At 36.2% G+C, this 27221-nt stretch overlaps 1 protein-coding gene across 1 annotated transcript; it reads right to left on the bottom strand.

Annotated features, from left to right (window-relative positions):
- Positions 1-257: 257 nt before the first annotated feature.
- Positions 258-25592, bottom strand: CPA3 (carboxypeptidase A3). The gene is given in 11 exon segments (XM_006187257.2): positions 258-747; positions 7623-7707; positions 9430-9632; positions 11163-11253; positions 12200-12310; positions 13504-13605; positions 14634-14735; positions 14849-14951; positions 22555-22679; positions 25351-25426; positions 25525-25592. Coding segments are annotated over 11 exon segments (1254 nt in total). The 3' UTR covers positions 258-559.
- Positions 25593-27221: the final 1629 nt, after the last annotated feature.

The following is a 27221-nucleotide window of genomic DNA, read 5'->3' on the forward strand; positions in this document are numbered from 1 at the left end:
AGGACATCCTTTTACTATTGTGAAGATACAAGCAATGTCTACTTGTGTTAAAGATATAAATGTAAGCAAAATATGTTTTTAAAAATAGATGATATTCTTTCTTATAAACAGAATGCATTAGAAGCATTATTGCATGATTATTAATGATAATAGAAGAAGGTAGAGAATATAATTTATAAAAACCAGAAGGTACATTTTGAAATATATCTTATTTTTATTATATTAGCACATGAAATGATGAAGATACATGGTGAAAATCTGATTCTGGAGAAGGTGAAAGTTCTCATTTCTTTCCTGTGATCCACTGCATATCACCTTTCAAAATACTCCATACTTTGTGCCAGGTTCTAACTTGGTTAAAACTTTCACTTAAAGCTATTTGTTAAGGTGGTTTTGAGAGTAAATAAAACAAAAAGAAATAACATAGGACTTAAGTGAGCAAGCGAGGGACCTAGTTGGGTGATAGGGAAACTGCATCTAAGGATAAAGTGAAGATTGACTTTCTAGTGGAAAACAAGGGAAAGGATTAATTGGCTTATCCCAGACAGAGGGCAGTTCTTTAGGAAGAATGCTTGAGGATATGCTTGGCAATAAATGTGACAGCTAGCATGGTCTCTTTACAAGTTGACTTTATCTGAGATTCTGGAAGGAGAAAACCAAATTTGCCTTTATCTCGGGGCCCAAAGGCAAATGCATGTTTGATGCCCAGGCTGTAAGCCCAGTCTATATAAGAGCCTGATGTCGGGTCTGTAAAACATAAGCAGTAAATATTTAATTATAAACAAATGCTAACATTTTTCTTGAAATGGAAATTCACTGGTATAAAATTAGCAATAAAAATGATTATGTGTATGGCTAATCGCAGTAATGAATGGGAGTAGTGGTCTGTGTGGAGTAAGAACAATCATGGCTTTGGAATCCACCACACATTTTAAATATGTGCTGCATTTTCAAAATTCCATTTTTCTTGGATCATTTTAAGTCTAAGTTGAGTTTGTCTCCTGGGTGCACATTGTCATAGATGGAGATGGTCTGAGCAAATGCAAGCAACCGAGGAAACCAGCTGTGGGGGGGGGGGGGGTCACTGGTCACTGAAAACCTACCAAGGAAACCTATACATACAAATGATGCAAAATTACATTCTTTTTAATAGTTCAGGCCTCTTTCCATTCATGTTGCTAGGGTAAACTATTTTATAGTTAAAAGACCAGGAAAGCTTAAACCACTTATTTAAAGGGTATATTTAATCCCCTAATCCAACTTTTGCATGTTCATTTTTAAGAATGTTATTTGTTAAAAAGACTGAAAATATATGCACCTAGAGATTATATACATATAAGATTTGTACAAGTGTACATAATACTATAAACATATTTATGTATATTTTGCTTTACATAATACAAAAACTGTTTTTGTACATAAAATTATTTATGTTTTAGAAAAAGTAATGAATTTAACTGATACTAAGATTTTAGGTTTGAAAGACAAGAATTCAAAGCTGTAGTGAAGAAAGAGAAGGAATATTTTGGTGGAAAGAGATAGGGTTGGCTCTAAAATTATTCAAGAAATCTTTATTAAGCCTTTAATATGCATAGTGCACATTCCTTGGCACTGTGGAGGGTGGGTGGTGCAGGTTGCAACGATGAAGATGCTAATTGTGTCTTTGGGAACTTACAGTTGAGGAGAGAGAAGTCAAATATGCAAATCAAGAGACATGGCAGAATATAAAAGTACCATAGAAAAGGTATAATATTTTATGAAAATTTAAAGGGAGAAGGAGATTATGCCTGGTGAGGAGGATGGCATTTCATGCTCAGTACTTGCTGAAATACCACCTTCATGATGGAGTATGTATTTGAGTATTTTTCCATTTGGAGATTGAAGAAAGGCATTCTGGCCAGTGAACTACAAGGACAGAAAAGCATGGAGGCATTTTTAGAGACCAGTGAGATCCAATTGGACTGGAACAAATGGAGCAGTAAGAGTTTGTGGGCAAAGCTCAGAAAACCTGATAAGTCAGGAAAGATGTTTTGTTTGGGAAGCAGTTATAGCCATTTCAGTGCTGTACTTAGGACAGGTTATCTGAACTGGAAAAAGTAGAGACGAGCTAGCAAGTATTTAGAAGTGAAAGCCTGAACAAGTGTAGATACACCACATTGGGAGTAGAATTGATTGGGCTCTATGTAAAAAACTTTGGAATGGAACAGTTAGAAATTTGATGAAATGATTGAGGTTTCAATCTGGGTGACTGAAAAAAAAGCCCACAGATTATTAACAGAAACAGGAACTCATAATAGTGATGGGGAAAAGAAACGGTAAAGGAAGGAAGACAAAAGGATATATTCAGCATCAATGAGACATTCAGGAAAGAGCTTGGGAAAATGGATTTTGAAATTATTGGCATCATAGGTGAAATTGGCTTGCACACATCCAGGATCATTATGTCTTCTTGGTGGATTGATCCTTTTACCATTAATGTTCCTCTTTGTTTTTAGCAAATTTCTTTGTTCTGAAATTTACTCCATCTTGCATGGTGATTTAGAGTGTGCTAGACATTTCAGTAAATGTGGCCAGTTTCTAGCTGTATCAGCTTTCCATTTGACGTTAAGTAAATTGCTGTGATTTCAAAGAATTAAAGAATACGGGTATTTCATTTTGATAAATTTACTTAATGTGAAATTTCTTATGATGATTAATAGTGGTAATTGAGAATATATGTAATTTGTGATTTTTCATAATTGTGTGATGTTTTTGAATGTAATACATTTTCCTTTATGATACCATTTTTGTATCTTTGAAACCTTAAATTTGCAAACAAAACCTATATTAAGACAAAATAAATACATTGAAAGCTTTTTACTTGTAAGAATATATTATTGTACAACTTAATTTATTGAACATACTACTTAGCTTTTTGTTTATCTCCATCTGTACCCTCTAAAATATGTGTATATATTTATAAAATATAATAATAATCACTTGCTAAATGCCAGGCACCCTTCTCAGTGCTCTATGTATGCTAACTCATTTCACTAATTCCTGTCACAGTCTTATGATTTAAGTACCAATTGCTGTTTTACAGGAGAGAAATTTTCTCACAGAGAGATGAAACAATTTACTCAGACACATAGCTAGATGTATAAAATAGATAATGAGGATATACTATATAGCACAGGGAATTATAGCCATTATCTTATAATAACCTATAATGGAGTAAAATCTCTAAAAATATTGAATCACTATGCTGTACACCTGTAAGCTAATACACTTCAGTTTTAAAAAAAGGGCACATAGCTAGAAGTGGTTGAGTCAGGGATCAAATCCAGGCTGCCTATCTTCGGAGTTTGTGCTGCTAATCATTGTACTGTACTGCCTACCATATGTGAATCTATAGTCCTCTCAGTAAAAAGTTTTCATTGAGTTTTACAAGATAATTTTTTTGTTGACATCTTCTTAAAATATTAAAAATAGGAAAAAATCTGCCACTCTTTTCAAGGCACATTAAGTGCAGGGAACTCACTGTAATACAGTCAAAATAAGTCAAAATAAAACTGAACTGATTAGCAATCTGGTTTCATCCCAAAGAAATCCACATCAAGTGACACTGGTGACTTAACTTGTGTGTTTTTTTAAAAAAGTGTTATTGCTATGCATTAAACATAGTAACCTGCACTTTTATATCAACACTAAACGAAAATTCTATTTAAAGCAAGAACAGGAGCTAGAGATATATGGGCATAAACTGAAATATTCTCTTTGCACTTTTGCTGCCCTTAGTATAATCTAAACTTGAACGTCTTTTAGTGGATACATATTGGGTGTTGTGAGCTACAAATTCAAGGGCTTGATTTTCTCCTTTTCAAAACCACTGTAGAGTGGTACAGAGTATAGAAAACAGTACGGAGTTGACAAGGGAGAGCAGAGCTAGCAGTTCTGATACGTGGGGAAGGCAACAAGAAAGCACATTAAAATTAACTTTTTAATTCATGATGTGACGCATATATGGATGACATTACTGATGTAAGCTCCCTGGTCCCTATCAGTTCAGTGAGCTAGTCTTGCTAACTAGATACTATGTTCAGTTATTTCTAAGATGGTAAAGGATTGGATATGCTGCCAATATGCAAATATAAGCATTTCACAATCTTTTAATATCAATTTTTGCTCCATCTTAATATTGCTGCTTTGTGGCAAAGTAGTTGGTATACAGTTTGTGGCCAGAAATGCTGATGTTTGTTCCTGCTCTGCCCCAAAGTGATAAAATCTTTCTGTGTCTCAACTGTACAGTCTATAAATGAGGGATTTAGCTCAGATCAGTGGTTCTCATGCCTGGTTTCATCTTAGAATCACTTTGACTACTTTAAAAAAATTCAAGTGCCTGGGCCCCCACAGACTAATGAAACCTGAAACTCTTGGGTTGGGACCTGATTGTGTGCATATTTTAAAAGCCCTTCAGATGATGCTAATGGGAAGTCAGGCTTAAGAACTATGAACTAGATCATCTCCTAGGAAACTCTCTGGTTCATATTTTATGGTTTTAACTTACTTGCTTATTACATTCAAATTGCAAACATACTTATATTTTCTGGAGGTCAGAGATCTCTCCACAATTTGGGTTTTAAAAATGCTCCCCCAGTCATTTTCTTTTGTCTCCATTAAATCAAAGAGATAAAAATATTGGTAAGTGCTCGATGGTTTCCCCAAATCCTGGAGCTTGTTAAGTGACACTTAGGATATTGGAATGACTAAACTTTAATCGTGAGGTGCTCCTATTTTTTTCTGTTCTTACCAAGTCAACCGCTTTGCTACCCTCTGCCTCTCATGAATGTTTGATTAACATTTAATCAGCTTTATTAAAGCAGTCACTCCTAAAATTTTTGAACATCTATCAAGCTGCTGCAGGCCCATATGGAAGAGGCAATTCTAAATCTGAATTGCTTGAAAAAAATCTTTTAATATAATATAGTAAAGAAGTTTAAAATACGACTACACAGTTATGCAGAATACTAATTCCTCTTCTCCTGTCCTCCCATTGTGAAAGTGACCCATGATAGCATGGAGCTGTGTCATCTTTGCTTGTCTGTTCCTCCCAGTTACAGTGTAGCCCTTTGAGAGCCGTTATTGTGTCTTTACTCTTCTCCCCTGTCTCTCAAAGCTCCAAGTGCTGGACTATTTATTAGGTAGGTGCTCCATAAATTCCTGCTCATTAAATGACTATGATGCAGTGCAAATGCGTAGCTCTACTATGCACATAATTTGCATTATATGCAAATATATATCATATATATAGTTATACATATATATATATATATATAGTCATACATATATATATATATAATATATATATATATATATATATATATATATATATATATATATATATATATATATATATATATATATATAAGTGTGAGAGTAATAATCCTTTGATGCCCTAGCTACCATTGCAAAGCTTGTTCCTGTTTGGAGCCCTTTGTTCTTTGCTACCAAGTATATCTGTGTGTTTTTCCTGCTTATGGTATAGAAGTTGCTCATACATCATATTGGGGTGCCTTATCTGGCCCTGCTATTTCTCAGTATCCACTAAGTAGGGTGCCATTTTAAACTAGTGTTCTGGTCTATCCTCTGTTTTTTTTACTTTGCTCGTGTTTTTTTTTTGGTCCACTCCTGTAGCTGGGTATATCATCTTTTTTGAAATCGTGTCACCCACTTGTATGTGTAATGAATCTCTGGCATGGCTATGTTGCAGCAAGATCTATTTGGATGCTGGAGATTAGCTGTGTCACTGTACTTTCTCTTCAGCCCTTTAAAGCACACAACCGGTTGACAGGTGATTGCTGTTAAAGTTCTCTGGGAATGGGACTTGTCTGGTTTTTTAAGTCATTTTTCCAATTCCGCCATGGGACCTCCAATAAATGGGCTCCGGAAGTTGTTTGTGATGAGTAAAGCTTTTTCAAATTCCATAGCAATTGTTGAGGGTGTAGACTTTTAGTTACAGTTTATACTTTCAGATTGGATTAGGGAAGTGGTTTATAAGGTTTGGCCAAGTAGAGTTACTGCAAGAAATCCACAGATTCATGTGCGCATATTTATTTTTTCAAACCACACATTCTAAAAGTATAATGGAAAATAATCATGTGTGTTTTGTGGTGGTGAATTGTGCATGAAATGTTTAATAGTTAAACAGCAGTCTTCGTGCCAAAATTGTTGGATATTGTGGCTCTAGAGAGTGATACCAGCTAAGTCAGTCTAATTCTATTGTGGCTTTAATCCACATTCACTCCTTTTGAACGAGTTAGAACACTATTTTCACTGAGCAGGTTTATGGGAATTAATTCTGCTATTCTTCCCTGACCTGTACTAGACAGTGTACGGTCTGAGAGGAGATCTGAAGTGTTATCCTTGCTTTTGAGGAATTAAATTTTGTTAGGAAGTTGATGTTTCATAAGCAGTTTCATTGGAATTTTCTGTAAAGTCTGGGCCTGAGAACTGAAGCTTGGAAATGGTTTGGAGAAAAGATGATTTTTACTGAAGTATTTCCAAACTAAATTCAGTGAGATCTGAGCAGAAATGATCCCATTTCCCAGGGTCTGCATTAATGGTCTTTGGTGAAAACCAAATGAACTTCTTTGTATTAATTGCAAATAGAAAGGCCTGGTTATTTCAGCCACAAAAACCAAACAGGAAAGCAGTATGCACAGTGGCAAAGATCGTGGACTTTGGGTTTGTTAAAACCTGGGATTGAATCCCAGTTAAGCTAGTAACAAGTGCTGCCCACCTCATAAAGTGTGGTGAGGATTAACTGAGGTTGTGAAAATCAAGCTAAGCACAGGGTCTGACTTGTAAGGAATCTTAGTCAATAGCTGAAAATGCAAAGACAGTTTAAAAACAGTGAAGAATAAGAAATGGTGCTGAGACACTAAAGCAAAAGAACCCAAACTAGAACCTTGTGACCTCCTTTCTTAATCCACCATGTAGATTTCAGCTGAACCCAACAGGAAAGGGCTGAAGAGAGTGACAGGAGACTGGTTTTACACGATCAAAGTGGCTGAAACTGTTGGCCTGCCCATTTTCCCACCAGGAGCTAAGGAAAAGACTGCGTTGCAGTGGGAATGAAGCCAAGGGAGAAGGAGTCCATTTAAAGTTAATGGTTAAAAATAATATATTGACTCTGCCGCAACTAATTCTTGTTAGTTCCTGCGAGGATAAAATGTTAGTGGTGGTGGTGAAAACAGGCAGGTGGAAGAATTAAACTGTAAATCTGTCTTGGTATAATTACTTCCATTGACCTTGTAACCCTGTAAAAGTTCAATATAATTTGTTTCTAGAAAAATCTTATCCTCCCAAAAGGGTGGAACCTCTCCCCTAGATTCATACAATCTCTTGTTTGTTTATTTATTTATATTGAGTTGTAGTTAGTTTACAATGTTGTGTCAGTTTCTGGTGTACAGAACAATTTTTCAATCATACATGAATATACGTGTATTCATCCTGTTAAAACTGAAGTTTAAATTAGCAATTCTGGATGTTCTAATCCTAATTTTACAAATTCTGTAATTTTCTTAAATATCTATAAAAAAGAATTAGGGAAAATGACATAGCAAATGATAGGAGAAACTTACAAATTGTTGATGCTGTTGGGCCAGAGGTGTAGTTTGTTTCATATAGAGTTGATAGCACATTGATGCCAATCTTTGCAGCTTTGGCCTGGAGAGAAATAGAAGTTAGAGTGGAGTAACAGGGTACTATGTAATGCCCTTAAATTACTGGGGATTAAAAAAGGCAGCTTACTGGTTATTTGTCATTTGAAGATCAAAATAAAATAAACAATTAAATGAGAAATTTATTTTCAGTAAGAGATACCTATTGTTATTGTAAAGCCCTCTAAATGTGAAATCAATTGTATACAGTAATGTCCTATCTCATTTTGTGTTTCTGCCCTTTATTTACACTCTCTCCTCTTTCCCTCCTTTTCTTCCTTTTTGTCTTCTGACTTTCCTTCTCAAAAAACATATTCTTCCTCTCACATTTTTTGGCTTCAGATATTTTTCTCTTCCATGCCTCTCCTTCGTTGGTTGTCATAGGTTCCACACTGCCACAGGTCTTTCTCCACATAGGATTTTAGAAGAAATGCAGAGGGAAGAAAATTTTTTGACTCCTCTTTAAAGTCGTTCTGTTAAATTAGAGTTTCTCTTCTAGAGTGGAATCTCATCACCTTTAATACACATTAGTGTTCTGTGCTGTGAGAATGATTATTTGAATTCGTTTCAATGGAGTATAGTAACTAACATATTTATACTCTAAGTGAAGATTTCTTTTTGTCTATATGTATTATGTATATAACCAAAAAAAAGTTATTTTCTTAATCAATTTAGCTGTTGTGTAAGGACACTTACTTTACTCAGAGTTGTTTGTTTTGTATATTTGAATTTTTTAATCCGTAATACCATTTTCCTAGTGATAGATTGAAATTGCATTGCTGTACCTTTGCATATACTAATCAGATTCATGGGTTCAGATTCTTAACTAGATTAATTAAATAAATGACTTTATAGGCCACATATTACTTGTGTTTTTCTTTGTTGTATACACAGAAGATTTTAATGACTGAATCAAATCTCTGCTCAAACTTAAAATTGAATGCTGGAAACAGTTGACTGAAGTCAAAATGATAATTGTGACCTCTTAAAAGATTAGAAAAAAGTCTGTGAGGCAGTATTTGAATTACAGCTGTCCCTGCATGTTATATTTGCCAGCCTCCATGGGATCTGGGGCACTGAACATTATCTGCTTTATTTCTTCTACAGCAATTACAAATATTTATCCGCCATATGCAGACTTTTTTTTTTTTTAAAGCTAACTTGATCAAATTGTTTTCATAGAAAGGAAAAGGATGCTTAGTGGATCGTAGTTTTATAAAGAGTGTACTTTTAGTGCAGAAGCTTCACATTCATGATATCTTTCGTTGGTTAGTAAAAGAATTAATATAATTTCCAAGTTCATCAGGAGGAGAAAAATACAATGGATCTCCTTAAATCTGGTGTTTCGGGGGTAGAATAGCAGATGTCTTTGCTGTTGTCTTTGGCTTTTGCGGTGTATGGTTTTATGCTATGATCCATGTTAACTGTTTAACTGCAGAACCATCTGGATAGTAATGGAATTCTACTCTGGATAGCCTAGACATTTCTTCCTACTGGCTTTATCTTAGAATCACATCAATAAAGGAATATACACCTTATTATCCATATACTTTTATCACATGAAAAATTAATCTAAGGTTATGATTTTAACTCTAAGGTAAACTTCATTAGTTCTCTTCTTTAGTTTTAAAAAGTGAAATTCTTTCAAGATAACCCAAGTTGTTAATGACAAACAGACTGAAATCAGTAATAGTGTCAATGCATAAACCACAGGCTTTTTCCTACATACCAGGTCCTCGTAGTTAGGTGGCAGTTCTGATGTATATCCGTAGGGAAACAATAGCATCTGGGAGTAAGAATGGAAGGTGATGTAGGCCTTGATTGATTTTAGGTGGCTTTGAATGAAGTTGGTGACAGCTTTGGTCTCTTTCTCGGACTCTGGTGCGGGGCCCCGATAGGTCTCCTCACATGGGTCTTTGGTGTAAGGGAAAGCTGCAGAGGACATGGATGGATGAGATCACAATCTGCCCCCCATCAGTACAGCCCCCTACCTCCATTTTTTGTATATATATATTTTTATTGAAGTATACTCAGTTTACAATGTTGTGTCAATTTCTGGTATACGGTATAATGCTTCAGTCATATATGAACATACATATTCGTTTTCATATTCTTTTTCACCATAAGTTACAATACGATATTGAATGTATAGTTCCTTGTGCTAAATAGTATGAACTTGTTGTTTATCTAATTTATATATAGTAGTTAGTATCTGCAAGTCTTGAACTCCCAATTTATCCCTTCCCATCCCCTTCCCCACCTGGTAACCATAAGTTTGTTTTCTATGTCTGTGAGTCTGTTTTTGTTTTATAAATAAGTTCATGTCTTTTTTTTTTTAGATTCCACGTATGAGTGAGCTCATACAGTATTTTGCTTTCTCTTTCTGGCTTATTTCACTTAGAATGACAATCTCCAGGTCCATCCATGTTGCTGCAAATGGCATTGTTTTATTATTTTTTATGGCAGAGTAGTATTCCATTGTATAAATATACCACAGCTTCTTTATCCAGTCTACCTCTTTTGACATAGATGCACAAAATATTTATAACATTTTAGTCTCCCAGGTTTACAGGGCTGCCTCTATGTCCCTGGTGTCACAGTCACTGCGGACTAACTTTGTACACATAACTCAAAGTATAACAGACTTAGCCCACTTGAATATTCTTATTCTTAGCCTTGTTTATTTTCCCTCCATTTCCCAGGGTCACAGGAATAATACATCAGAAGCAGCCCAGGGACTGGAGCCAGTTCCAACTCAACCCCAGCTCGAACTTGCTGGATTTGGTATAAATTACCTGCTTTGAACATGGGTTTCTTCAATCTGTTTCAGTAGGCAGGTCTCACTTAGGGATATATGCAATTGTATTCATTATAGTAGAATAGAATTAGATGCTGAGATGGTATTTTCGACAACATTAGATAAAGAAGAAACTTATGAATTGGGGTAGTGGTGATTTCTCCTTGAATGTAAATAATGATAAAGTCATATTTGTGTAGCAACTGCAGTATCATCTGATGTAGCAGGCCTCTCTTATCATTGCCATTTCCATTAAACCTTTTCACTTTCTTTCCCCCAGTTGTTTCTTTTCATTGAACATCTGAAGAACTACCTATATGTTGGTTCTAACCACTGGTATTTCTCAGATTTTATCAGATCAGAAAGAGGAGGGATCTGAGACCTCTGTTCAGATTACCTGAATTTCTGGGTTGTGCCTGATTTTTAGCGAGCTAGATATATTAAGTAAGAGATGATTTGATAAACAGCCCTACCTCCACTTCCTCCTATTCAACCAAACATTCAAAATACTTCTATAGGAGTGATGATTGTCCTTCATTTTTTAGATTAGAAAATTAACACTTAGGCTATACCTATCTTCACTGAAATAAGTAGGTGGTTTCACTAACTACAGTGTGTAAGCACTCTTTATAGCTGTTTCCCTTGGGCTCCAGTCTGCTACTCACAGTTCCACGAGACGTTAAAGTTCCTGTTGAGGTCAGTTCCGACACAATTAGAGTTTTGGTTTTTGGAACGATTTTTCTTCCACATGCGGTTCTGCAGGATTGAATGATGAAAGTATTTACACAGATCAGTTTGCGTTTTTCAATTTGGTCATTTCAGATTCTCTCTGCAGGTATCTACAGCTTTGTTTGAAATTTATCTAGTTAACCTGAGGCCCATGATTATGAAGAAAAAGAATCTCTTTTTCCTACAACCTGTCATATTTTCAGAAACATTCTTTTTTGGGTGGGTTGTTTTTGTTTTTTTTCAGAAACATTGTTTTTAATATTAATATTCTAAGGCCTTCATAAAAAATTCAGTTAGCTTTAAAAACTTGATTAATTCTCAGTATTAGAAAATGATGAATGATGTTCTCAAATTACCTGTAATTTGAATTTTAACTGCATTACATCTTTCGCCATTTACAGACTCAGGTATAATATGTGTCAGATTGTGACTGTTGGAGCATAATTTTCAGTAAAGAACTTTTTGTGATAGTGTCTGTCTCAAATCTCAAAGTTAATTGTATTTAGCAACAGCAGGACATAAAGGATTCTCTTAAAAGACAGACATATATGTGTCATCGTTAGTTACTTTTTGATGCAATTTTTCCATCCACAATTCTATCCCAAGTTGATGGAATACAATGACTGTTGTTATGAAGTCAATATATTTGTAATGTCTCTAAACGACTTCTATTCTTAGCTAGAATATACTTTTGCCATATCGTATAACATACATCTCCTTTATAATTACTGTTTCATTTTATTTTTCCACATTTCTAGCTTCAGCAGCAAAAATTTCATATTATTTCAAGGACTCTATGTAACCAGAAAATCATGCTTTCCTTAGTCAGAAATTGAAATTTTAAAATATATATACTTTTCTGAATTAAATTAACTGCTTAACCAAACCTCAAACTTAATTCATAACAATCAGTGTGCATTAAACTCAGTAGATAATATTATCTAAATGCAAATAAGAGATTACAGAGCAGTACCTGTGTCCATGACCAAATATATCCATCAACATTGAACACGGGAAGAACATAAAAATTCATTCGGTCCAGGAGTTTGGTCATAATTTTGTTTTTACCGCAAGTTTTGGTTGCCTGTAGGGGTAGGAAAAGAATTAAGCTGTTGGTGTAAAGTTCAGCTACTGTGTGGAAAGCTGTAGTTATAAGCTACTGTGGGGAGAATTCATGAATTAATTATAAGTAGGATTAAAGATAACCTGTAATAAAAAGAATATGAGGAAGAATATATATATATATATATATATATATATATATATATATATATATATATATATATATATATGGATGATGGAATCACTATGCTGTACACCAGAAACTAATACAACATTATAAATCAACTATATTTCAATGAAAAAATTTAAAAAATTAAAAAATGAATAAGATTAAAGAAAAAATACCCTATTAAAAAATTAGATTATTTAGAATGACCAACTTTTTTCCTCACATCGGATTGACATTTCTCTAATTATCAGGACTTTCTATGGCTACCTAAAATCTCTCATTATTCTTGGAAAATCTCTTCCACGTATATCTGTACTGGAGCCAAGATATTTCCTGTAGCCCTGTCTTGTGTGTGCCTTTATGGCCTGAGAAGGCAGAGCTCCAGGCCCTCAGCTGGAAGAACTCAAACAACTGCGGGGATAAGTCAGTTCTGCTGGCAGAGTCATTCCTAGTGGAAGTATCCTTGCCCTGAAAGGGGCTGTGATGTTCCCGCAGCATGTTGTATACAAAAACTGGCAGAAAAGAAAGTTACAAGATAGTAGGAGTCAGAATACAATAGAAACAGAGCGAGAGAAACAACAAACTTATAAAATTGATTTACTTTTTTTTTTTAAAGTGAGTTATTTTTCTCTTGGAAAAGAATCTTAAGTATGAAAATTCCAAGTGTGTGTGTAGCCAATTCAACATCTAAACAGGAATTAAAGTTCTGTGCTTTGGACTCATTGAAGAAAGGCCAAATTTGTAGGTTGTAATATATAGATAGTTTCAGATTTCCATTAATAACTAGAGGAAAAACCATATTGTAGGGAATTTTTTTCCTTAGTTTTATGAACTGTCAACTGGAGTTTAAGAAGTTAGAAGGAAGGTGTCAATTTTATAAAAACTTCAATGGTGAATAAAATCCAGAGCGTTTATTTCCTGACAGCACCAAATGTGGGCTCTTCTAGTTAAGTGGAACTGTACTCATTTGTAAAGGGGTGTTGCCACTTGGAATAGTGCTGGAGCTTGACAATCAAAGAAGTGTGTGAATGTTCCGATTGACTTACATGATGGACAAACCACTGACAGAATGCTGGGGAGATCCATTCTCATGCGTGAATGCCACAATCCATAAAAATAGCTTTTCTTCTTTCATCCTTTTCCCCAATCTTTAAAAAAATAAATTCGATGTATTATTTTACATGAACTCATGCACTGATCCTTTGTTGTCCAATAACTCATTCATAGTCTCAAAGCAATTCTTTCACCTGTCTCCTATTGCATGAGTAACTGTGTACGCACATATTCTCAGGGAGGACCATGGTGCATATCCTTAAAATAAATAATTCATAATATATTTCATAATCTATTTTTCAAAAATTTTTCTTAGTGTCCGAGTTGCTTTTAGGGTTAAAAGTCACAATATTGTTTGTCTTATTTCATTGCTAACATCCTTTGGTCTGAGAAATAGATTATAAAGTTGCTTGTTTCTGCCATTTCCTTTTGTTTTTCTTACTTTATAAACACGGTATTTAGTCTGGAGTGGAAAAGATTTTGTATTGGTGTTTGCAGCGAGGAGGAGAAATAGTGGCTGGATGTTTGAAGGGCTGTCATTCTGAAGAGAATTTAGATTTGTTTTGGGTGGTTGAAGAGAATGAATGGATGGGGATTCAGGATAAGGAAGGGCTTCTCAGTTATTAAGGGGATGCTTCAGGGAGCAATGTCTTTGGATGTACAAAAATCCAGCAGTAGCTGAATGGCAATTGTTAGCTTGGTTATAGAAGGAAATTCCCTCTCAATACAGAGTTGAAATGCCTCACTCACTGTATGGGGATCCTATAGTTATATAATATTTAAATTTCTCTTTCTTCCTGACATTTAGTCATCAGTTTCACTGGATTTTAATAGATGGAAAGCTGTTTTATACACCAGGGACATCGTAAACTCTTCTAATAAAGATATGGGATGAGAAACTTGTCTGAGTTTGTCCACTGTGTCTGTCAAATGGCTTATTCAGGGGTTTTCTTGGTTCCACCTAAAACCACGTGCTGCTTCTGTTCTTGAATGGATTTCTAGAGCTTATATATTCTTCAAAAGGTTAAGACTTTTTATTGTCTAAAAATTAGCTAGTTTTGTAACTTTTAAATTCATATTTTTCAACAATAGTAAGAATCAGTAGTTCTTGGATTCTTTTTACCTTGAGAACATACAGTGGATTGTTTTCAGCAGTAGTTCCAATTTTAATTCGAGACACCATTTTAGGATTCTTACGCACCATTTTTTCAGTCCAAGCAACAATCTTAAGAAAAAAAAAACCAATGTTTGAGGGATTAGAATAAAAGAAAACTAAGTGACATCAAATGTTTTGGGTGACATTTTTCTTTTTGGAAGCACTGGCATTTTATACTGTACCTTGTCCCAGTTATTGTATTTTGCATAGCTGTGCCTGCCTGGGAAATCTTCTTTAACATCAAACTGTTTCTCAACCTCTTCTTGTACATCATGCATCAAAATTCTGTTTGACAGGGGAATGATAAAACACACATTTACCAGAGAAAGAAAGAAAAACAGTTATCTTCCCTTTGCAGAAATTTCTTCTTCCTTCCTGTCTATCTTAGATTGTTTGCCCTGTTTCTTCATTATTCTCTAACCACCTCTTTTAAACATGTCTCATGCCTGGCTTCTGATCTTCCCATTTATCTAGAACTGTGCTGTTCTCACTGACTGACTGACCAGAGTTTAGAGGAAAAGCATAAATGAGGTATATACTAGGTATACTGTATTCAGAGCTTATTTAGCATTGAGACCAAGTACTGCTCATGAATATTGATTCCCATTAACATCGCTGAGAAGCACATTATTATGCATATTTTATCTAACTCACTATATGCTTGGTTTTGACTTGTGATGAATCTGGGATTTCTAAGAAAAAAACTGTAACAATGAATTTGGAGTCAGATGGGGTATGTTGCACTGAAACTCACATGGAGTTTGAGAAGTTGGAAATTATACTTTGGTTTGTCCCTACAGAGATAATTAATTGTTTTAAGCTCTAAAGAGGGCATGTGGCTTTTGCTCCACCTGCATTAATAGAAGTAGAGGACAGGCAAAAGAGAGATTTTATGGTCTCGGAGGTTGATTCGTAACATAAGGCAGTATTAATTAGTCACAGGAAGCGCCTGTCTAAGAATATTTTTAGACTTAGCACGTATCAATTTAGCTCTTGTGATAACAGCAGCAAAAGAAAGTCGTGTGAGCTGAAATACGACCTTTCCACAAGTGCAGCTGCTTGAGGACATCAGAATAGTGCCAGATTGTTGCTGATAGGGACTTGAAATTAAGCCTAAGGCTGGAAATTAAGAACCACTGCCAGATGTTATTTTCATGAGCCTTTCTACTAACTAGCAGTCATATTTAAGTAGACAAAACCAAATTATTTTCTCTCAGATATTATTTTAGCACTTCAAGATTTGCTTAATTTGTTTAAAAAAGTTCCTAAATATAGATGAAAGGATAAATAATTATCACTGAGGATTTAATTTTATAAATGGCTAATGTTTATTGAGTTTTTCTTATGTTCCAGGCACTCTGTTCAGCATGACAGTTACATTTTATCATTTAATCTTTACATCAACACTGTTAATTGAGTACTATTATAACTCTCATTTTTATAGAGGTTAGGTAGATTTCCAACATTGACACAACTGGTAAAATACAGAAACTGGGATTTGAACCCAGAGATGTATGACCTTCAGTGCTCTAGCTGTGAACCATTACACAACAGTGCCTCCAACACAAGGAATGAAATCCCTGAGTGCTGCCATCAGACCCATAGTCTTCTTAATTTCCTGAAGTTTGTGCAAAGTTTGCCCAGTTGACCAGCTCTCCTGGAAGCCTTAGTCCCAAGATCAGGAAGAGGTAGACTCAGAGAAGAGGCAAAATGAATTCTGTTTTGACAACTTAAAGCCTTCCTCCTTCTGCTGCTTTTAGAGAGTAATAAAGAAGGAATGGAGATTGCTTTGGCAATTTGGGGTCTTTTGTGGGTCCATATAAATTTTAGGATAATTTGTTCTAGTTCTGTGAAAAACGTCATGGGTATTTTGATAGGAATGTCATTAAATCTGTAGACTGCTTTGTGTGTTATGGCCATGTTAACAATAGTAGCGCATCCAGCCCAAGAGTGTGGGTTTTGTGTCGCCCTCAGTCTCCTTCATCACTGCTTCATAGGTTTTGGTGTGTAGGTCTTTCACCTCCTTGGTTAAGTTTATTCTCAGGTATTTTATTCTTTTTGATATGATTTTAAAACAATTTTTTTTCTTTCTGATAGTTCATCATTAGTGTATAGAAAAGCAACAGATTTCTGTATATTAATCTTGTATCCTGCAACTTTGCTGAATTTATTTATTAGTTTCAATAGGTTTTGGGTAGAGACTTTAGGGTTTTCTATATAAAGTATCATGTCCTCTGCAAATAGTGATAATTTTACCTCTTCCCTTCCAATTTGGATGGCTTTTATTTCTTACTCTTGTCTGATTGCTGTGCCTAGAGTTGCCAATACTACGTTAAATAGAATTGCCAAGGGTGGGCATCTGTGTCTTGTTCCTCAATTTAGAGGAAAGGCTTTCAACATTTTACCATTGAGTATGATGATAGCTGTGGGTTTGTCATAAACTGCTTTATTATGTTGAGATATATTCCATTTCTACCCACTTTGATGAGAATTTTTATCATGAATGGATACTGAATTTTGTCAAATACTCTTTCTGTGTCTATTGAGTTGATCATGTGATTTTTACCCTTCCTTTTCTTAATGTAGTATATCACATTGATTGACTTGCAAATATTGAACCATCCTTGCACCCCCGGAATAAATCTCACTTGATCATGGTATAAGATCTTTTTATGTATTGTTGGATTCAGTTAGCCGGAGGCTAACTGAACTTCCCTGACTTCAGACTATACTACAAAGCTACTGTCATCAAAGAACATAGTACTGGCACGAAAACAGACGCATGGACCAATGGAACAGAATAGAGAGCCTAGAAATACACCTATGCACCTACGGTCATTAATCTATGACAAAGGAGGCAAGAATGTATGATGGAGAAAAGACAATCTCTTTAATAAGTGATGCTGGGAAAACTGGACAGCTGCATGTAAAACAGTGAGATTAGAACATTTTCTCACACTATATACAAAAATAAATTCAAAATGTATTAATGACCTAAGTGTAAGACCTAAAACCATAAAACTCCTAGAAGAAAACACAGGCAGAACACTCTTTGACTCTAGCAATATTTTTTGGATCTGTCTCTTAAAGCAAAAGAAGGCAAAAATAAACAAATGGAACCTAATTAAACTTAAAGCCATTTGCACAGCAAAGGAAACTATTGAAAAAACAAAAGACAACCTACTGAATGGGAGAAAATATTTGCAAATGATATGCCTGATAAGGTGTTAATATCAACAATGTGTAAACAACTCATACAATTCAACATCAAAAAACACATAACCCAGTCAAAAAAGGGGCAGAAGACCTAAGTAGACATTCTTCCAAAGAAGACATTTGGATGGCTAACAGGCACATGAAAAGATGCTCAACATTGCTAGTTATTAGAGAAATGAAAATCAAAAGAACAATGAGATATCACCTCACATCTGTCAAAATGGCCATCATCAAAAAGAACATAAAGAACAAATATTGGTGAGGATGTGGAGAAAAGGGAACCCTCCTACACTATTGGTAGGAATGTAAATTGGTGCAGCCACTGTGGAAAACAGTATGGAGGCTCCTGAAAAAACTGAAAATAGAATGACCATATGATCCAGCAATTCCACTCCTGGGTATATATCCAGGAAAAAAAGATAAACACTAATTTGAAAAGATACATGCACCCCCAGTGTTCATAGTAGCACTATTAACAATAGCCAAAATATACAAGCAACCTAAGTGTCCATCAACAGACAAATGGATAAAGAAGATGCAGTATATGTATACAATGGAATATTTCTTAGCCATAAAAAAGAATGAGATTCTGCCATTTGAGACAATGTGGATGGACCTAGATAATATTATGCTACGTGAAATAGAGAGAGAAAGACAAATACTGTATGATATCATTTATTTGTGGAATCTGAAAAATAAAACAAATGAATATGTATATAGCGAAACAGAAACAGACTCACAGATTTAGAAAACAAAGTAGTGGTTACCAGTGGGGAGAGGGAAGTGGAGTGAGGCAAGATAGGCATATGGCATTAGGAGGTGCAAACTACTATGTATAACATAGATAAGCAACAAGGATATATTTATAGTGCAGGGAATTATAGCCATTATTTTGTGATGACTTTTAATGGAGTATAACCTATAAAAATACTGAATCATTAAGCTATACTCCTGAAACTAATATATAATATTTTAATTCAACTATACTTCAGTTAAAAAAAGAAGGAACTGTGGGCCAGTGTATGTGATTGCTAAGGGCTTTGGGGGTGTGTGTGTGTGTGTGTGTGTAAGTGGGGAAGTGATGTTGCAGGAAGGCAGAGTCATTGTTGTGGTGCCTTATAAACTGGTCTGAACTGCCCTTCCCTAATGCTCACATTCCTGCAGGATAGGAGCTACTCACAAAGCATGATTTCAGGTTTCCACAAGATCTCATTTGTCTCCAGTAACTCCCTAACTGGTTTACTTTGTATCAAACTTGGCACAGACGTGGATTTCTGACCATTTGAGGCATACCTCTGTGTTGGATAATAAACTTTAAGGCACTAAATGTATTCACTAGGAGGGAAAGGGAGCATCTGATGATAGTCTCTAGTTATCCTGTTGCGCAGTGTGTGTGTGCATGCACCACTCATGTAAGCACATGTATAAGTGGTCTTTCCTCCACTTGCATTAACAACAGTAGTAAAGGAACCAGGCAAAGAACAATTTTATGGTCCCAGCCAATCTTCATGGAACCCCTATGAAACATCATCTTAAAAATGAAGAAAATGAGATGAAGAGAAGTTAAATAAATTGTCAGTGTTAAATAATGCATGGTTTAAATGGGACTAGACTCAGACACTCTCACTCCAGAATCCACATTCTTATCTACCACACTCTTCTGCTTTCCACTGTGACCAACATCTCTTCGATATTTGTAGCAAATATTAATTTACCCATTTTATTCTTGGGTAAGGGATGTATAAAAATGTGGAGTAGAAGGAAAAATGAATAAGATGAAACATTAGAATGATTTATTTGCTTGAAACACTTATTTGATAGGACCATGTATATACTTGGAATATGAATCTATATCTAACTGAACATTATTAGGTAATTAGACATTATTATGAAGTGTTGATGATCAGTTTGGTGTAGATATCTGTGTTTCTCACATAATCTTTATGTGGATCTCAGTAAGATTTTACTTAATTGTATAATTTGAATTTTACTATTAATAGTTATTTTCTGAATTACCTTTAATTAATAATTATTTTCTAATTTTAACTTTTGGTCAAAGAAAAGATAATCTAAAATATATCTAAAATACAAATATCTACAAATGTAAAAAATTAGTAAAAACACTGGTTTTCAACTGCTGACTCTAAATATGGCATCTGCTCCTTAAGGCTCAATCCAATAGGTGCTCATTCCTTTAGACGTTTATTAAGCCAGTCTATTCAGGTTTGTTAGTATATACATTTTATTTGTTTTTTGGACTTGGCCTTTTGTGATTCTGTAAAAGTATAAATAAAAAGGGAGCAACATGCAACTTTAAAATCAAATGTCTTAGTAATTTAATTTTCTGAAAATTATTAAAAAATCACACAGATGCTTTAAACTAAGTAGTGGTTTATATGCACTGTGTAATGAAGCTGTCTAAGTAAATCATTGTGTCAAGCCAGTCTCTTAATGTGGCTTTATTCAGACTGGTGCCTGGGTCCAACCAGATGTTTCTGTTCTTAGAACCCTCTTCTGTTACTGACACCAAGTAGCACGTGTAATTAATATGCAAATAAAATTATCTTATAATTAGTACTTGGAGACAAGATTTTAAATAGTTCTTATCTGTGCAGACCACTTTACATATTTATATTTCTGAGGAAGGTAACTACCTAATTATGTGGCTTTCCCACAACTGTGGCTAATTTGGGCCAATTTCTAGAAATCATGTTCTAATTAGATGAAACTAATTTTTATAGGTAGTTTAACGCTTTGGTTCTTGATGTAGGTAGCAAGGAAGTATTTGGCAAAAGACAAAGTGAAAAAATCTATTTGTTAGGATCTGGATTTAGACCTCTGTCTGAGTCAGAATTGTTTCAAACTAGGAGAGGACCAAATAGAAGGGCTGATGTGAGCTATTTGATAAAATGGAAGGATGGTAGCCCCCCACCTAGGTGTCTTCTGTCACAGTGATTTATTCTGCTATCTACACTCAATGTTGGGCAACTAGCTTCTTGTCTACCTAACCAAGACATTAAGGAAAATGTACTACATTTTTACCCTGCCGTTCAAACCAGATTATATGAAGTTGACCAGCTAAAATTTATTTTAGCTTGTGCTAGATACTTTGTAAGAATTACTTAATCATAGGAATCTGGGCCAGGTTTATAGTAATGAAGGAAAGCAAAGATTGTAGTAATCGAGGCATACATTTGAGAAGTCTGCTGTGAAGTGAATCAAGAAACACAGTCATCAGGGAGTATGTAGGGAAGAGGGGTGATTTCTTTTCAGATGAAGGAATCAGACATCAATGTTAGCATAAGCATAGAGTCCACAGTGCACTACTAATTTCTGCAGTCTTGGAGGCAGAGTTACAAAGTGTCTATTTCTGATTTTAGTGGTGTAATTTATAAAATCATACGAAAGAACATATTGATACATTAATCAAAAAGGCTTAAGTGCTGGTATAAATTAATTTTGAATATGTTCTCCCCATTTATTCACTTCTGCATTTGTTTCACAACCCTCTTGAAACAACAACAAAAACAAAGATAGTCAGCAACAGCAATCACTTTTTAAGCCATTAAACCACAGTCAAGAACATTGTTTATTTACTTGTCTCATGTATGTGTTTCCTTCGTTTCAACATTGTTTATATGTATTAGGGATACTGTAGCAATGTAATAAATACAGTCAAGTCGTATGACCATCAGTAAGCCCCACTCTGTAATATGACATAGGATCCTTGAGCCATGTGAGTGACAACACTAGGTTAGGTGGCAGAGGCATGAAATAGCAAATCTAAAAGATAGAACTAGTGTTTAGCAGTGTTTTGAGTGGTGGTGGGCTCAGTAAAGGGGACTGCTGGAATAACAAGGGCTGGGGGATTTAAAACAGGACCCCTCAGTACATCAAACTGCTACATGTTTTAAAGGATAAAAGCACATGTTGTTTTCTGTATTGTGTGCTGATTTGTGATGCTCATCTCTGGGCTCCCTTCTTATTCGTTGGCCCAGGGCCCAGACTGTGTGTGCGTGACCTGTAATTGGTGCTCAGTAAGTTCTAATTTCCCCTTATTTCTCTGTGGGACCACAACGACTCATTTCTGCATCTCTGGCCGTTCGAGAAATCTCTTCTCTTAGATTTAAGTCTTATTTTTACTGCATTGTTTTTGTTTTCTCTGAGGAAGAATTTCTTTCATAAAGAATTATTTATTTTGTTATATATTTTACATTCTTGCATCTCTGACTCAAAGATGAACACTGTTATTTGGGTCTCCTTTTATGTGTCAGGAGAATTCAAATACAAGAGTGTGGTGCTGCCAGTCATCAGCAGTGCTGAGCGCTGCGCTGATTACCTGTAGGGGGCGTTGAATGTGCCCAAACCATCCATGCCTGCTTAAGTGCACTCTGTCCTTACTAGGGGCTGGTTTTTGGAGATGGAAGATGAACGTAATTGTCATTCTTGCAGATCGCAGCAAACATATGATGGGAGTTGAGTGGCCAAATTTGAGCTCATCACTTTTGAAAGCAGGTTTTCATAGTTAGTTTGGAAGTAACTTTAAATTTTATTTCATAGATAGAGCTTTCATTCTGGGTGGGCCCAATTTAAAAATAGTACTTCCCTCTCAATTTCAAGACTCCTCAAACTTTGAGTATCCAATACATTTGAATATTTGCATGGGACTTACTCGTAGTGCACTTTATTTTGATCCAAGGCAGACTGAATGGGCTGGGATTCCTTTTCACTAACTCGGAAATCCACTGTCATGTTAGCAGCTACATGGTAGGTGGCGTCTGGATACCAGAAGTCAAGCTGTGGAGATAAGATCAGTGTTAGTCAGTTGTTTATTTGCTCATCCAACACATTTATTAAGAACTGACTATGTGTCATATGCCATGAAAGGAATTTCAGTGTGACTAAAGTATGGACCCTTCTCTGAATAAGCGTATGAGATCTTAAATATATTTAAGAACTGTTGAATATTAGGGAGTGGGGAAAAAACCCCATTGTATTGATCACTTTTTTAGGTCATGGTACCTACAAGTACAAAAAGAATGGACCACTTTTGGTTAATCTGTTTGCTTCCACCACCTTGGGGTTGGTTGGTGTTGTTTCACAGTTGATTTAGCCACAGCAGCTGTTTCCCCCTCCCCAGTCCCCACTCCTGCAGCAGACCTCAGAACCAGATGTCCCTGTGAACTCTGGAATTCTTAGAAGGTTTGTGTCCAATGAAGGCATAACTCCAGCCCTGTCATTTTTCTAGCAGTGTGTCTTAGGGCAAATTACTAAAACTCTTTGAATTTCAGCTCTCTCCCCTAAAAACTGGGACTAACAGCTCTCTACTGGGAGTGTTGCGAAACCTGAAATAGCTGTGACGTCTGGGCCTTGCAGGCATTCAGCAACTGCTGGTTCCCTTCTCTTCCTCTGGCTCAGAATTTCAGAAATTTGGTGAATGGGACTATAAAGATAGCATTCAGATTAAAACAATTCGAGAAGATTCCAATATTTGTTCTTCAAAATCGTACCCAATTGTGAGACCAAATGAAGTACAACTTCCCAACCTAGGAAATGTGGAGAAAATGCCCACTTTCCACCCATTATGCCAAACTTGTGGACACATCTAAGTCTATGGCTGTTTTGTAGTTGAATCCCACTCTACCTCTAGGTCAGTCAGTTATATGCCAGTATGAAGCTGTGATGAACCAATTGATATTTATTGGTTTATTTTGATGAAAAAGAACAGCGTGAATTAGACATATGAAAGATAGAAGTGTGATTTAAAGGTGAGTTATATAGGGCCATCTAATCACAATAGCAGTTTCTCTGACAGGGTAAATTGGGCTAACAGTTTAGGGCTCAGTGAACTTTCATGAGCATTTATTAAGCACCAGGCACAGAGCTGGGTGCCAGGATTGTAGAGACTAATAGAAGAGAAGCAAGAAGTTTAGTGTGGGAGACAGAGCCGTGTATGCATTTCCTGTATGCTGACCAAATGCCAGGGGCAAGCACAGGTGTTCTAGGAGCACAGAAAGCTATCCAAACTGGCTCAGGAGAGTGGATGAACAGAGAAGGACTTCCTTCAGGAGACACTGCCTGAGCTGGGTCTTGAAGAATAAATAGCAGTTAGCCAAGTAAAGAAGGAAATGCATTCCTCCTGAGAAAAAGTGAATAGGGCCAAAGTGGGTGAGTTTTTGGTGTTTATGATGATTGAAGGGTGAGAAAGAGGGTGGGGGGTGCAGAGGTTGGCAGGTTATGAAGTTCTTGGAATGCCACACCAATACGAATAGAAAATACTTCTACAGTGCTTGTTATGGCTAGGCCCACTTCTGAAGATTACTCAAATATTAGTGCATTTAGTCTTTACAGCAGCTTTGGGAAGTAGATATGATTATTATCCCCACTTTACAGAGGAGGAAATTGAGACCCACAGAGGTTAAGTAACTTGCCTGAGGACACAGAGCTAGTGTAGAGCTAGGGTTTCAACCTCTGAAGACCATGCTTTTTCCATACAAGGCCACCTCTTGCTAAAAAGCTCCAAATGGAGGAATGTAATTGTCCGGTTTTAGAGAGAGCAATCCGGTTACAGTGTGGACTTGGCTTTGTGGGAGGCAGGATGAGAACCCAGAACACCAGAGAAATCGAAATTGTCTATTGAAATTGTCCCTGTAAAAGACAGGGCACACATGAATTTGGCACTGACAAGGGGATGAAGAGGAAAGAATGGATTTGAAAAACATTTGGGAATTAGTATAGGCAGAACTTTTGATTGATTTGATGTGACTAGAATAAATCCCAGATTTGGTTCTGGGTTTAAATCTGATGTATCATCTTGGTTATTTAATTTACTGTCTTTGAATTTCAGTTCTGTTTTAAACAAGTTTAATTATGACAGTGACACTAAAAATCTGATGGAGAATTTGAAATGATGTATGTAAGGTGGCTGGCATATGTGTCTTGTGTCCAGGAGCAGCTGAACAAATGATAAAATGTTTATTTTAATCCGTTGGATTTTAAAAGACTGATCTAACTTTAAGAGTTTACTTTTAAAATGGACCTTCTCTTGGAAGGGGTCACATCTTGATATTATCAACTAGTGCATTGATGTCATCAGTCACCCAGTACCTTGATATTATCATGATTTTAACAGAAATTATGCTACTTTACAGATCAGAAGAGAATGCAGCTGGCAATGAAGGAGAGAAGCCATGATAAACGTGTCAGGAACATCTCCCTATTTCACAGTTTCACCTAGAAAAAGCTGTTGTCTGTAGAGCCTTTGGGCAGGAAAACAGAAGGGGTAATTTGGGGAAAAATAAACAGAAACAAGGAAAGTATTGGCGATTGGCTGAATTAGCCAAGTAGCTCCTGCCACTTCCCCCTGCCTTTGTCTTTGGGAGCTCCATGGGCATTAAAAATGAGAGACCAAAGAAGCAGTTGTCAGGGAACAGAAAGGAAAGATAGGATAGCCCTCTCCATGCCTTACCTGGTTGGCTTTGGCCAAGTCCTTTATGACGTTTGCTTGCTTTTCATCCTGGGGCTTCACACGGAGCACCTTCTCCCTGTAAGAATGCAAAGGATGAAAAATGTGAACTGTACAAGAAGCATTTCTTAATCCTCTGCCCACACAGAGTCTGGAACACAGGGCGGAGAGATTTACCTGTCAAAGCAGACAGGAGCAATTGCAAGGGTGGTAGCGATCAAACCCACAGGCAGGATGAACCGCATGGTTCTTCTTTGCCTGCCTGGAGACCATCTGGCAGTTTTATGCCTCAGCTCTTATCTGAAGGAGCAGCTGATTTCCTCTCAGGGTTCTGGTGGGTGAAATGTCCCCCCTCCCCTGATGTTTTCTAGTTGGGGAGAGGGATAGGGTGGCAACTGTAGCACTAAATGCCCACTTTGTGACAGGCGAATGCCATGCTGCTCATAGACCTTTTACAGTTGGGAATACCCATTTTACAGAAGGGATGGGAGGCAGAGTCCTTGTTTAGCAAATAACTTACCCAAGGTAGCAGAGCTAGTATGTCCACAGAGTTAAGATTTGAACCCAGGTCTTTGTTCTAAAATACTACTCTACTGTATGCTTGAATTTAATGATGGAAGGAATTAGTTTAAATTTGCACTTGCAACCTGAGATGCGTTTGGGTATCTGGCCACGGAATCTTGATGGATGGTCCTTAATAAAAAAAAATACGTGTTTGAAATTTTGTTGTAAATTGTTAAGTTAAAAACATTTAAATTACAAAATATTTTGAATATACTAAAAATACTATAAGTTATCTGGAAAACGATGTGTCCTCTGTCTAGATTTTATACTTTTACCATCAGTGCTCAGAGCCTCTCTTGGTAAAGTAGTGAACGTTGCAGAAATTGCTAAAACACTCACATCCCCACTCGTCTCCCCTTTTCCTCCCTCTGTCCTTCGTAAAGCTATTTCCTCCCTCTGCTATTTGTAAAGCAACCCAAGGACATTTAGAAGCCAAGATAATATGGTTGCTCAAATGTTTGTTCACTGGCTGCTCTCTTCAGGGTCCAGATGATGTAGGTGCCCAATAAATGCTTTTTAAAAGTTGAACTAATGCAAGTCATTTATAAAGAATTTTAAACAGTGCCTTGGCAGAGGAAGGGTCTTTAATCTTTAAACACAACTCAGTTAATTATGGATTGTTTGGAAGAAGGCAACACCATCACCCAGAATTATAGGTAACTTAACAGAGTGAGTGAATTTAATCAGGTAACTTATTAGAGTTTCTTTTTAAAAGCTACCTCTTTACGTTGACAAATGTATAGATGGTCATATATGAAACTTCTCAGTACCACGGTTGTATACCTTTCTTATCAAAGTAATATTATTGAGGAGATGACCCTGTTATATGCACAGCAGCGATAGTTTCATTACTTTCCATCTGATATGTAATATGGCATGTATCCCTTGCCCCAACCCTGCAAATAAGGCAGAGGATGGGTTTACAAATGCCTTCATGTTCTTGACATTGGACAAACTTACCAGCACTAGAAAATCCCAAAGCAAATGCTTGCTTCATTGCTTCAAAGGGTGTGTTTGGCAGGGATACAGAGGAAAAGGAAGAGCTTGACTTTGGACTTAGACAAATGTAACCTCAGAGTGGCTCTCAAACACCGGCTACTTTACCTGGAGCAGGCTGCTTAGTTATTCTAGACCTTGGTTTCCTCATCTGTAAAATAGGGATGCAAATGGGACTCTAACAAGTGGCTCTAAGGGCAAAATGAGATGCATGTGTAAGGGACTTGGTGGATGGTCGGTACTGAACAACATTTCCATGTCTTCTCGGTAGTTAGTACAATGTCAGGCTCTATAGATGAGCTTACTGGCCACTG

This window comes from Camelus ferus, chromosome 1, assembly GCF_009834535.1.
Source record: "Camelus ferus isolate YT-003-E chromosome 1, BCGSAC_Cfer_1.0, whole genome shotgun sequence".
NCBI lineage: Eukaryota > Metazoa > Chordata > Mammalia > Artiodactyla > Camelidae > Camelus > Camelus ferus.